This window comes from Mesoplodon bidens (genome assembly GCF_964165515.1).
Source record: "Mesoplodon bidens genome assembly, chromosome: 7".
NCBI classification, from domain to species: domain Eukaryota; kingdom Metazoa; phylum Chordata; class Mammalia; order Artiodactyla; family Ziphiidae; genus Mesoplodon; species Mesoplodon bidens.
This window is the reverse complement of record NC_138164.1, coordinates 114207454-114221005: the sequence shown is the minus strand read 5'-3', so window position 1 is coordinate 114221005 and position 13552 is coordinate 114207454. Positions and strand designations below refer to the sequence as shown.

At 60.9% G+C, this 13552-nt stretch overlaps 2 protein-coding genes across 3 annotated transcripts in view; both read right to left on the bottom strand.

Annotated features, from left to right (window-relative positions):
• NAP1L4 (nucleosome assembly protein 1 like 4) overlaps positions 1–5680 on the bottom strand; it is a 112336-nt gene extending 106656 nt beyond the window's left edge. Inside the window, exon 1 of the mRNA XM_081241211.1 lies at positions 5671–5680. The gene's annotated coding sequence lies outside the window, so the exon portion shown is untranslated. The remainder of the gene's footprint in view (positions 1–5670) is intronic.
• CARS1 (cysteinyl-tRNA synthetase 1) overlaps positions 1–13552 on the bottom strand; it is a 47710-nt gene that overhangs the window by 30159 nt on the left and 3999 nt on the right. Inside the window, exons 2-7 of one of the 2 annotated variants that reach the window (XM_081241206.1) lie at positions 9152–9400; positions 4960–5051; positions 3994–4082; positions 3446–3542; positions 2931–3029; positions 1937–2086 (exon numbers count right to left, since the gene is read on the bottom strand). In XM_081241206.1, coding sequence (XP_081097332.1) covers positions 1937–2086; positions 2931–3029; positions 3446–3542; positions 3994–4082; positions 4960–5051; positions 9152–9400 — 776 coding nt within the window. The remainder of the gene's footprint in view (positions 1–1936; positions 2087–2930; positions 3030–3445; positions 3543–3993; positions 4083–4959; positions 5052–9151; positions 9401–13552) is intronic. The other variant, XM_081241207.1, reaches the window with a different exon arrangement.

Here is a 13552-nt window from a genome sequence, read left to right as displayed (position 1 = left end):
ATTCACGTTTCAGGGCAAGAAAGATTTCTTAAGACACAAAAATGCCAAGTATAAAAGGGAAAACTGATAAAGTTGAATACATTAAAACTAAGACCCTCTGTTATTAAAAGGAAGTGAAAAGAAGAGCCACAAATGAGGAGAAGGTGCTTGCAACACATTTAAATGAGAAAGGATTAGTGTCTGGGGAAAACCTAAGGATGCTTACAAACCAGTAAGAAGACAAACAGCCCAGTGGAAAACGGGGCAGAAGATGCATGTGCAGAATTACAGCCAGCAAGTGAACATGTGAAAAGATACTCAGTCTCAGGAGAGGTTGGAGAAATGCAAATTCAAACCACAGTAATTACCACTTTACAGTATACATTCCATTGATAAAAAGGAATGAATCCAGCAACACAAAGTGCTGGTGTTGAGGCAAATTAACAGGACACTGGAAGCATGTTAGTAGGAGGATACATTTACATGTAAGACATCTGGTCCATAAGACGTTTGGTCCACACCAAAAAGTCTTTGAAGTGTGGTCCTATCTAAAACCATTTGGCATGGACCAGATATAACCATGGACGTTTTGGATGGGACCAAATTTCAAGGACCTCTTGGCATGGACCAAATGTCCTGCAAAGTCAGGAAAACAGAAAAGCACAGGGGTTGACAAGGATGTGCAGACACTGGAACCCCTGTGCTCTATGGAAAACAGCACGGCAGTGCCCCTCAGCATATTAAAAGTTGAGTTGGTGTACAACCTGCTTTTGGGGGTATACTCACAAAAGAATTAAAAGCAGGGACTCGAACAGATACTTGCACACCCATGTTTATAGCACCATGATTCACAACAGACAACGCAAACGTTCATCAAAGGATGACAGGACACACAAAACGTGGTCCACCCACATCACGGAGCAGTACTCAGTCTTAAGAAGAGAGGACATTCTGACACAGGCTACAACATGGATGAACCTCGAGGACAGTTTGCTGAGTGAAATAAGCCAGTCACAAAAGGACAAACACTGTGTGATCCCACTTGTACGAGGTCCACGGAGGAGCCCGATTCATGGGGGCGGAAAGCAGACCGTGGGGCCCGGGCTGGGGGAGGGGAGGGGAGGGAGTGTTACATGGGGACAGAGCGTCCCTTTCGGAAGACGAAAAACCTTCTGGGGATGGATGGTGGTGATGTTTACACAACAATGTGAACACACGTACTTAAAAATGGTTAAAGTGGTAAACTGTATGTTATGCATATTTTACCACAATTTTAATAAAAAGGACCTTACTGGAATCGTTGGGAAGAGAATTCCCAGCATCACTGCTGGTAACACGGAAACGTAACCAGCTTCCCAGGAGAAGAAACAAACGGCTGGGCCCGAGGCGTCCACTGCAGGGCGGGTGGTACCTCATGTGGCCTGTCCCAGAAGCGCGCCCGCAGGAAAGCCCTCGTCCCCAAGACCCCGTGCGCCTGACTCCTCACGAAGCTCAGGACAAGCACACCAAGCATCCTGCCCGGCGAGGCCCCAGAAGAGGGGGGCCCTGCCGGCTGGCACCCCCTTACACGTCCGCGCCCTCGGCCGCAGCCTACCTGGCTGCGTCCTTCCCGCGGTTCTGCAGGCGGCCAGCAGGGGGCGCCGGCGCAGAGGAGAAGGGCCATCGGGACGGGACCGGAGGAAGGCCGGGCACCCGGGCACCCCGAGCCCGCCCTCAGGGGCAGAAGGCCGCCGCGGGGAAGGCTCAAGCCCAGCGGGTCCCCGCGGGCCCGGAGCGCAGGTCCAGCGGCATCTCTCGCTCCGCCTGCCCCAGGTGCTGCCAGTGCCCACGCTGGACAGAGTCCCCGGCAAGTGTGGGAAACACCTCGAGAAGCCCGCTCCGCCCCAAGAGCACCTGCTGGTTCCCGGAAGGCAGTGGGGCAAAGGCGAGGGGCCGGCGGGACCCACCTCAGCCTCACCTGCACGCGGCCTTCCAGCTCCGCCCCCGCCAGGCCGCGCCGCGCCGGCTCCTCCAGCGGCTCCGCCGCCAGCCTCACCGCGCGCTCCAGGCGCTCCAGCATCTGCCTCTTGTCGGGATCCGAGGTCTCGCGTAACTTCGCTGAAAACGGCTGCGGGCGTGAGGAGAGGCCACAGCTGTTATGCCCGCTCAGCAGAACCCCGTGTCCAGAGGTGACTCCACGCACGAGGCCAGTTCTGCCCACTGCCCGTGGCGACCCAGAGGTCTGTGTCCGTGGAGTGTCACCCCAGAGGGACCCTGGCCCGCGGCCCAGGCTGTCCTGTGCTGCCTCGTCTGAGTGAGCCGGGCGTGGCAGCGTCCTAAGGCCGTGCCCAGGACAAACGGCTGTCACCTGCCACCACGAAGGCGCCATCGCCCAGTGGGCCGCCCCCCGTCTGCCTAGAGGATTGCTAAGCCCTAATTTTATTCCTACTTTTTTCTTCCAGAGATAAAACATCAAAAGCACAACAGCAATTGTTACTGCAATTACTAAAGATAACAATTATGGAAAAGAAGAAAATGCCTTTTCCTGACCTCACTGTATGACACCATCATTTGTAATACTGTTTATTCAAAACAAAAATACTAAATTGGAAAGAACTAATTTCTTAAAATAATTCCAGAAATTTCCAGCACCACCCACTGGAGAAGCTTAGCACAGCTTCTGCATCTTGGTCACACGCGTGTCATTTGCTCGTGAGCTCCACGTGGAAGATTCATAAGTCGGTGCAGATCGCCGTGACCAGTTTTTAGGTTCTCCCGTAAGCGGCAGCAACGGTCACCCACGCCCCCGCCCCGCCCGTGTGCGTCTGTCCTGGCGGCTTTCCCCGTGGGCCAGGGGAGCACCGCGACCGAGACGTCATGACCCTACACTTTGTGAAGCGCGGCAAGGACAGCCCCTGCGCTTGGGACGGGGACGTGGGGATGCAGGGACCCAGGAGCGGCAGGGGGCCCACCTGCAGGGCGGCGCGCACGTCCTCCAGGAGCTGCACTGCCTGGGGCTGCTTCTCCCGGTACTGCTCGAACAGGTAGTTCTGCCGGGCCCTCTTGATGATCTGGGAGCAGAGGAGGGAAATGGGGGTCAGCTCGGCACCTGCCGGGTCCCTGTGCAGAGTGCCGGGCGGTGCCTCAGCTCACACCCACACACACCGCCCCGCCACCGACGCCGGGACTGTCCGAACATGTTGAGCCAGGCCCGGCCTCCCCGCAGTGCCAGACACTATAGCACGCGCCTTCCCTGGAGCACCGGGTGTTATTAACATTTCCCCAGGTTTCCCGACAGCATCCAAACAGCTGAATACAGGACAACATCATCTGCATAAACCGTGATACAAGTCCCGGAGGGGATTCAAACAGCATGTGTTGGGCTGAGGGCACTCAAGCCAACGTTACTTTATTAACTTACCCGAAGTCATTTCTTCCCTTGTATCGTCCACTGTATTTAAAATTTAACCTTGAAAACTCCCTTTACCTTATCATCAATGTCTGTGATGTTCATGCAATAAAAGACGTCAAATTTGAAGTAATCTCTCAGCACTCTTCTCAAGATATCGAAGGAGATATAGGACCTAGAGCAATAAAAAGACAAACCTTTCCACACGGCACATCACGCACATTAAAACAGGTACAAGGAAAAAGATCCCCCGCATTTCCCCCCAAAGGCGCTACTCTCATGCCCACCCCACTCGTGACTGCGGGGCGGGGGGCACTGCACACTGGCCATGGGTCTGGGTGTCAGGGATCCCAGCACCGGGCACCCCCCACCCCCCACCTCCAGAGCCTCAGATGAGGAGGAACTGCCAGGCACACGGAGGAAAGTATCTGGTCAGAGTCCAGGAGAGGAACACTGGGGCTGTGGGCTTTTTCTTTTTGGTTATCTGGTCTCTCTAATTTTTCTACAGTGAATATGTAGTACTGACGGAATGAAAATTTTTCTTCTTAAAAATAAGAGGAAAGGCTGGGCGTTGAGCTTCCTCTCAGAGCTTGGGTTCCTGTAGCGGCGCCCAGGTGCAGCCCTACCTGGCGTGTCCCATGTGGGAGGCGTCGTAGACGGTGGGCCCGCAGCAGTACCACGTCACCCTCCGCCCGTCTTGAGGTACAAACACGTCCTTGGTTGGAAATGAAGGAATGACCGTCACAAAGGATGCAGGAGGCACCGGACAGGACCACAGCCGCCAGAGACAAATGGTTCATACACATTCCACGAGGACTGCTTAGCTTTACGGGAAAGTCACAGTCATCTGGGATGGGGGCAGGCCTCTTCCTCCCTGGGATCCCACTCGTGGACGCAAGCTGGGGGTCAAGGAGACAGATGCTCCTGCTTTTGCTGCTCTAACAAGAGCAGCTTCCGTTCATCAAGCACCTGCTGCGAGCCAGGCCCCGTGCTGAGCGCAGGGACTGCCCTGCCTTTGCCCCCAGGAACGACATGAGCGGGGAGGTTTCCTTTCACAGATGCCCAGGGGTCCGCACTCCCAGAGGAGCTGGCCTAGAGAGCGAGGCCTCCCGCCGACGGCCCGATGGTCTCAGACCAGTTCAGGGGCCGCTGTCACCAATTAAGTCCATGAGGGGGACCCCGTCTCCCATCTGCTCAGGGTGCTTGCTGACGGCAATCCAATGAGCCCTCGGCCGGAGTCCTTTTCAAAATCTCTGGAGCCAATGGCCCTGCTGAGCAACCCTGGCCAATACTGCCCTCGTCCCCACACCTGCTGGGCCCCCGACAGCAACAGGCCCTGCTTGGCTGGCACTGGGACACCAGCTGCCACCACAGGTCCCCTGCAAGAGCACGCTGGCTCCTGGCCTGGCTCGGAGCAGCCACGAGCATCTACACTCGGGCCTGGCCCCGAGCACAGCCAGAGCCAGAGCGCCGACGGGCAGGCCCCTTGAGGTGTGCCAGGTGTGCTTCTGAGGACAGCCTTGTTCCGGCCACACAGAGGACGCTCGCCAACTAGCTTAGAGCCGCTGCCCCTGCTCCCCGGGCCCCCCTACCTTCCTCCGGGTCAGGCTGTTGTACAGGCGGAGCTGGCACGGCTCAGACCCGGCTGGAGGAGACCACGGGGGCTGCGTGCGCCGGCCTCTGCCTGCCAGGGAGAGAGCACAGCTGGGTCATCCACGGGACAAGGGGAAAGTGGACCCCGAGAGCATCGCCCGCGTCCAGTGCTCGTGCCCCCTCTCTGCCTGCTCACGTCTGAGCTGCGGCGCATCCCACAATCCCAACCCCACGGGGCGGGAGAAGGCCCATTACACCCAGCCTCCCCTCCGCCGGCTCCGAGCACAAGGCGCCCGACCCGGCCGGAGGGCGCACGGGAGGCGCGGGCCCTGCACACGGGCCGGCCGCACGCCTGGACCGCAATGCAGCTGGCCACCCCCCCAGGAGGACGGCCTCTGTGGAGGCTTCACAGGATGTGGGCCGCCTCCGGGCGCAGAAGCCAGGTCAGGACGGAAACAGCTGCGGGCCATTGGCCGGCTCCCCGCGCAGTTCCTGTCCCCCGCCCGGGCGACACGTAGGCTCCCGGACTCGGTGCTGATGCCGGCACTCATGGCTCCACATGGACCCCGGAGGCCTCTGGGAGCAGCTCCGGGTCCTCCCCACGCTGAGGTCGGGGGCTCACGGAGCCGAGCCTCGTCTGATCAGAGTCCCCCGGCAGCCCCACCTCCTCCTCCTCCAGCCCTGCCCCCTGCCCCTGCTGCTTATGCGCCCACGCCTCCCGCTGGGCGAAGGGCAGCCTGCACCCTGAGAGCCTGGCGGGGTGCAGCTCCGTCCCTGGGCCAGGAAGAGCTACCAAGCTGAGTCTTCACACGCCCTGGGCATCTGGTGACCTTCCAGCTACCCACAAGGCGCTGCTCCTGCACCCAGAACCCAGCTGTGCTCCGCAGCCCTCTCCCGGAGCCAGCGCGGGCTGCACACCGCCTGCACACCTGAGGGCACAGATGCCCACTCTCGGTACCACCCCCAACCCCGACCCCTGCCACTGTGTCTGCAAAGCGATTCTCCCTCCTCCTGGCACAGAATCCACGTCCAGTGTGGCCACCAGGCGACCACCCGCTGCTCCCTACTGCGGGTCACGGAGCACTCAGCCCTGGGCCTGGCCACGTGCCACCCAGAGGATGCACGTAACTGACCGGTGAAGGGGGTGGGAGGTGGCTGTGTGTGTGTGTGTACATGTGTGCAGGCGGGCGGACAGCGGCAGACGGGGAGGGGGACAGATAGCGCTATCCAGCAGCTCCTGACCCCAGGGAGCGCCAGCAAACTCTCAGGTGGCCAAGCCCCAGTCCCCCTGACACTTCGAATGCCTCCTGAGGTCAGGCGTGGTCTAAGGGTTCACTGTAAACGCAGTAAACGATGTGATGATGCTCCACCTGCCCCCTCAAGACTCCATCAACCCCTCCCCTTGCTTAGATGCTGCGGCTCCTGACACAAAGACAGAGCTGCCACCTGGGACAACAGGGGACGCCGGCGAGAACTGCCCACACACTGATGTGAGCCTGACGACCACCATGCTCGCCCTGAGCCAGGGGCCGGGGTGGGGGCTCGGGGTCCGTGAGACCGAAGGCTCATCCGAAAAGACGGCAGTGACAGGACACAGCTGAGGGTGCAGCCAGGGAGCCCGGCCAGTGGGACACTGTCCAGGACACCGGGTCACACCTGGGCTTTCTTGCTCCCCAAAGCGTGGCTACAGCCACACAGCCGGTGACAGTTCAAGGAAACCGGCACACACAATCCCCATCTGCCAAAGGGGAAAATCGGGAGGTGTTACCTCGGTTTAACAAGAAGGAAGCTTCACCAGAGTCCCTTCAGGATCCCCTGCCCCGACACCCGGCACTGACAGTACCCTCCCCCACCCCGACACAGACCTCCTGAGGCGTCAGCCCTTCCTCTGGTTTGTCTGAAACACTGCGCATGCCTTTGCTCGCTAGCACCCCCAGTCCTGCCCGGCTCTGCCCCAGGCACGTGGCTGCTGTGGGGAAACAAACCCCTGACCTTTGACAACATAACCTGCACGTGCCGCTCAGGGACGCCCTGAGAACAAGGCTCTAGGCAGGGAGGGTGCTGAGGGGAGATGGAGGGAGATGTGCCAGCCAGGTCCCCGGTCCCCTGGGCACCGCATGCACCTCAGCCTTGGAGGAGAGGCGGCAGAGAGGTTCACATCCCTGAAGACCCCACCCAGCCGCAGACAGACCCAGCCCCCGGGGGACTTAACACGCCTTCTTCAGTGAAAGGCAGGCCCTGAAGATCCTTCCCAGGAGGGCGGGTAGGGGGGTGAGGGGGACGGGGGTGAGGGGGGCCCAGTGGCAGAGGGAGCCTCTGGAAGGAGGAGCCGTCTGGACTGTGCCCCGCTCTGGGCGAGGGGCGGGCGCTCCAGACAGAGCACAGCAGGGCTGAAACCCTGAGCACAGTGGACCCTCCCTGCTGGGGCTGCAGAGAGGAGGTGACAAGATGGGGAGGGGGTGAGAGAAGGAACAGAGAGGTGGGGAAGGGGCTTAGGCAGAGCTCTGGTCCACCTCCTGTGTCTGAGTGGCTCCCCGGGGCTGCTGAGGCCTGTGGCCACGGCAAGAGGCACAGGGACCTAGGCTGGGCCAGCACAGAGGACGGTGACAAGCCAGTTGTGGGCGTGTCGGTGCTGAGATGTCCAGCTGGGGGTCTCGAGCAGGAGTGGGACATGGAGGGAAGGCCGGCGGGGCGCTGGGGATCGAGGGGCTGGGAGAGGGGGCACTCCCGCCCAGGACAGGCTGGAGAGATGTCTGAGACAGGCCAGAGATGCGGGGAGGCGGACGCTCGGCCACTGGCATCCAGGATGCGGCCTAGGACACCGACTCTGGGGGTTCTGGGCGCCAGGCCACCCGCCGTCCCCGGCCACTCGGGGTCCCTGCCGGCCCACGGGAGGCACTGGTGACGGGGGACTTGGAAATGGAAGGAGGTGAATAGTCCTGTCAGCGCCATCCAGGTGCCTCCCTCACCGCCCTGGTGAACCTGCAGGCCCCCCGACTGGCAGGGCAGAGACCCGCCTTTCCCTCACATGTGTCTGCATCACTCTCTCCACAAGTTCCCCGGACGGAACACCAGACAGGCCGTGCCCCCAACCCACCCTGACTTCCACCCCTGGAGGCCGTGCCTTGGGAGGGGGGACCTGGGGGACACGCTGGCAGCTGAGCCCTGGGAGAGAAGCACCTGCCACCACAGACACCCCTGGGTCACCACCTGGAGGCACGGGGAGGAGGCGGTCTACACAGCAAGGCTCCCACCTAGGCTGGGGAAGGGGTGTCTGCTGCAGGATCACCGAGAAAACCAAAACACACCCCACGCTTGGAGAAACGACACCCCACCTCTACCCCGTTACAGAGGGGGACCCAGCAGAGACCAGGCAGAGGTGCAGGAGTTGGGAAACGGTCCAAACGTCCCAGCCGAAGGGATCTGGAAAAGGCCCCCACGGGCTGCCCAGCCCAGCAGGGACCACTCAGACGGCACTGGACCCCTCGCTGCTCGGGTGTGTGCTCGAAGCCCCCCCCCAGGGAGGCCGAGCCTCTTGAGGGCACCAGCGATTATGGGAGAAGCACCTCGATTCACCAGAGGAAAGAGACCACCCAGGAACCATGCGTCCCAGAGACTTTCCAGAAGCACCCCCGAAATGACGGGGTCCAGACACATCACACCGACAGGTGGGGGCCAGAGCTGCAAGACTGGTCTTATCTCAAAGCCCAGAAACGCCTTCTCTCTGGTTTCCAAAGAGTTCATGTCCATGAATACTTCCTTAAGATCCAATAATTCTAAATCTGGTGGACACACACCCTGCAATCTTAGGGAAAGAATAAAGGAAAAGAAGCCAATCAAATCCGAGCCAGGTCAGGAGGGAGCTGACGGCCAAGGCCGGCCCTGAGACGGGCACAGGCCTTCCCCCCTCCCAGAGGCTCTGCTACAGCAGCCGCCGGGGTCGTGATCCTCGGGGGCTGACCTCTCAGCGTTCTGTCCTCATCTCCCCTCGGGGGGCGCTGGCAGGCCCCCCAGGCTGCTTGCTCGAGTGCGGGGACAAGCGCCAGCCCCGTGGGCTCCCCCGCGGGCGCCTCGCACCCTCAGGGCCCTGACCTCAGAGGGAGGTCACCCTCGTGGGCTCCCCTAGCCCACGAGTGTGAACAGAACTTCAAGGGGAGGTTCTCACAGCCGGGGAGCCGCTCTGCTACTCACTTGCTTGGAGCCCACGGGGCGGGGCTGGGGCGCGGGGGCTGCCCAGGATCGCGGCCACGTGCCTGAACCACCGAGCCACGTGGAAGAGCTGCGCGTCAGCAGGAGGGCCTGAGAGCTGCCTGAACGCGTCCACGTCCGCCTGGGACAGGGAGAAGCCCTGGACATAGCTACGCGTGCTCAGGTGCTCGTTCAGGGCCCGCACCCTGGCTGCCTCGTCACTAATGCTCAGGACGGACCTGTAGTCGGGAGCTGCAAAGACAGAGGCACACGCGTCAGGGGGGCTGGAGGCCTGGGTGAGTCCAGAGAATGGGGTCCCAGGGTCACCCTTCCGGCTGGGAAATGTCCAGAACGGGCGGGTGCCCAGGGCTGGGGGACGGAGCGGGGAGTGACTGCCAGTGGGTTCCCATCTGGGGATGAAAATGTTTTAGAACTAGACAGAGGGGGTGGTCGCACAACATTGTGAATGTTCTAAATGCACTGAACTGTACACTTGAAAATGGTTCGTTTCGTTGTTGGTGATTTTCACCTCAATTAAAGAGAAACACACACGCACACACCCTTTTGTGCACTGGGTGCTGAGAGGGCTGGTGCTGACCAGTCCCTGGGTGGGCGATGGGTGGCGCGTGAGAACTGCAGAGCTCTCCAAACCCGGCACCGGTGAGGCTTCTAGTGGCCAAGGCCCAGCTCCTGGGAGGACCACGGCCCCGCCCCCGGAAATGCCTGCCAGAGGGGGCCAACCGTCCAGCCAGCACCTGGCACAGGCCTGCCCCCCTTCAGGGACCTGAGGCCACTCCTCTGCCTTGGAATCCTCAGGAAGGATGTGGGAGGACAGAAGCCCAGCCTGAGCGGGGACCAGGCAGCAGGCACAGCCGGCAGACGGCACTGACTCCACTGAGCCCCTCCTCCCCCCTGCTGCCCCTGAGACCCTCACCTCCTCCCTACATCACCAATCACTGCTCCAACTACCCTGCGGATGCGTTCATCACCTGCTGGCTAGGGTGGGGCGCAGCAGGAGATCAGGGGGAGGGGCGCAGACCAGCCCCTGAAGCTCCTGGTCCCCTAGTCCACCAGTGTGAACAGGGCCCAGCGCCTGTTCCCTTCCACACAGACACACCCTGAGCCCCGGAGTCGGCTCTGAGTGGGACAGCACGAGCCTGGCTTCTCACTCTCCCTGGGAACGGGGCAGACACCCTGACACCGCAGCCCTTCGCAGCCAGCTGCCTGACACCACGAGGTCCCTGGGTCACCGTGCTGGACCCAGAGAGGGACGGCTCTGAGCGGGGAGGAGATGTGGGCCGACAGCGGCCAGGCCTGGCACAGAAACAGGAACCTCGCCCTGACCAAGCCCACAGGATGCCTGCAAACAGACAGCAGAGCACACGTGTGGGGAAGCAGCTGTGCACACGAGACCCTCCTGCACGGTCTCCACCACGGGAAACCCTTCCGTCAGGGCCTACCCGGAGCTGCCTTCCTGGGCACGGGGGTGAGACGGAAGGAGCCAACAGTAGGACCAAAGCCGGCAGCATCTCCGACGTCCTCAGGTGCCCCAGGAAGGGGCTGCGACTGTCCAGGGCCCAGCCTCCCAGAGGCTGGCTTCTCAGGGACCTCCTGAACCCCGACCTCTTCATCCCCAGGAAAGGCGTGGGCACCAGGGAAATGTCTACCCTGGGCTCTCAAGCCCAGGCTTTCCAGGAAGACCGGCTTGCTTGCCTGCCCACCGCACTGCGGGGGCGCCAGCCCAGGGTGGCCCTGAGGCGCACGGCTTGGAATACCCTTCTGCCCGTTACAAAGCACCCTCAGAACACCCAGGGCCACGCCCTGGGATAGTGCAGGCCTCCACCTTTAAACGTACCCGGAACCCAGCCCTCTCACCCCAACTGCCATGGCAGGTCCAGCCCTTCTCTCGCCTGGACCCCGGGATGCAGGCGCCCCCGCTGGTACCCGGGCTTCGCAGGGCGCCGTGGCCAGAGTGGCCCACGCTCCTTCTCTAGACCCCCCCGTCCCACCAAGAGTGGTCCTCGCGCCAGCCAGGAGGGCCGCCACACCCTTCTGACCTCAGCTCCTGCCCCCGCCCCTCATGCCCCCTGCCCTGCCTGCCTGGAAGCCTCCCCCAGACACAGCCAGCCTCCCTCCCTTTCTCGGGGCTCCACGGGTGTCCCCTTTTCCATTGGGTCCCCCTGGGCACTGTTCCAAGTGGCCCCCAGCCCCCGACCCCTCCTGCTTTACTTCTCCGTAGCGCTTATTTCTAACACACACACTTCCCTGCTTTCTCTCCTTTATTGTCTGCCCCAACCCCGGGATTTTATCCGATTCATTCACTCAGCATATGCTCAGCCTCTAGAACCCAGCCTGGAACGTTCTGAAGACACTCAGTGAATTTGCTGAACGAATGGGTGGGCGGCAGATATATCTCGAAGCGCAGGCCTGCCTGCGGGAGGCCGGCTTCGCCTGTCATTCCGGGGCCTCGTAAGCCCTCTCCCGGGAAGTGCCCGGTACACAGGAACCAGGGTGGGGACCCGGGTGAGTCTAAGAAGGCTTCTAACCCCTGTGGCGGGCTGAGCCGGAGCCCTGCTGCCCGAGGGCGCACACCTACAGGGGGCTCTGCTTTTGTTCCACGCTTGACCTACAAGGAGAAGCAGCTCCCACTCCAGTTCTTGGAAGTGTTGGAGGAAGCAGAGAGAGACACAGAGGCGGCCCCTCGCGCCCAAGGTGCCGGTGGGAACCCTGGGGAACCCACGAGGGCCCTGGAGCAGCGCCAGCCAGCTCGCCTTCCTTCCCGGGAGCAGGTGGCTGGCTCTAAGGACCCAGCCCGAGGGCTCAGATCCCCTCTGAGACAGTGAAGGAAGGCCACGCGGGTCTGTGCCCCCCACCCCTCTCTGACAGGACAGCTCTCTCCCACCCAGGGAGAAGGAAGCAGCGCCTGCCAGGGCGGCCCTGGGCACCGGGAAACCTAACTCTACATGAAGTCCTTGGCACGGAGTCTTCCTTCCAGGGAACTTTACTGCACCTGGCACGGTTCCCCAGCAGCCCTGCCAGCCTGTCAGGAGTTGGGAAGCATGCTCCTTTCTCGTGATGGAGAAAATTCAGTTCACGAAAGCTAAGTCAGAGGACCTGCCAGAGCCGGGGCGGCTGGGGGGGGGACGCATCCCGGAGTGGGCCAGGCTGTCCTTCGGCAGCTGGTCACCCGACACCGACCCTCCAAGCTCCCTCTCCCCGTCTCCAAGCAACTCTCTGGTGCAGCCATCTATGCCAGAACACAGGAGGGAGGGGAAGGAAGCAGAGGTGACAACCCCGCTGAGAAGCTGTGTGGTCTCCCAGCTCCCCCTGCCCCTTTACCCCCAGGACAGCACTGGACAGACAGACTTCCCTCACTCTGGAACTACTCCAGGGAACAGAGACCCCCGGGAACTTGCCTGACCTTGACCTTGGCTACCCTGCAGGAGTTCGCTCACAGGGCATTTGATTTCCCTCTTTTTTCTTCGCTGCGCACATTTTCTACAATAAGCATATGTTATTTTTACAACGAGAAAAACATGTCAAACATTCTACCAACACGATGGCTTTAAAGCACTAATGAAGCAGTTCAGGGGACAAGGGCTCAGCGGGGTCTGCACCCCTCCCTCACCCAGCGGGATCCTCTCAAGGGTAAATCAGGCTCACACAACACACGCCTGGTAAAGCTGTTGAGCATTAGTGAAATTACTCTTGTAAACTGTTTGAAATACTGCCGGGCACACAGCCAGCGCCCAGCAGTTGCCATTACTACTATTTTAATCGCTCCTGTATTACTACTATTGAAATTGCCCTGGAGGAGTTTACCCAGGGTTCACACACGCATTTAAAAAGCCCCGTCTGGAGCAGGGAGCCCACAGGGCAGAGGGGGACAGTCATGGGGTCACTGTGGCAGCTGCGTCTAAGCGTAACTTGAGGAAACAAATTTAAAAATTGGTCAGCTTTCAAGTGGCCCTGGGTTTGGGCCAGACTGCGGTCTGGCTATCAGCCCGTGACGCCAAGATGAGAGGAGATGGTTCCCGAGCAGGGCGCCCACTGGCCACGCTGGCCCTCCCCAGGGAGCCCCACACACGCGCCACGCCCACCGCCAGGTCCACCGCAGGTCCATCCAGAAACGCATCACAGGACACACACCTTCTGACTGTGGGAAGGCCCTAAATGTGGACCGTGGTCTTCACAGTTTAGAAAACGCTTACTGAACTCGCACAAATGCAAGAACCAGGTTAAGGAACCAAATTCACACCAAGCCGTCACCTCCTCCCGCCCCTTCCCATCAGCATTCACACCTGCTGGACAACAGCCCGTGGCCTGCTTTCTCCCACCCCCTCCTCCGCTCCAGCCAGGCTCCCGCTCAGTGAGGCTCCAGCGCAGTGGCAGCAGGGCCAGCTC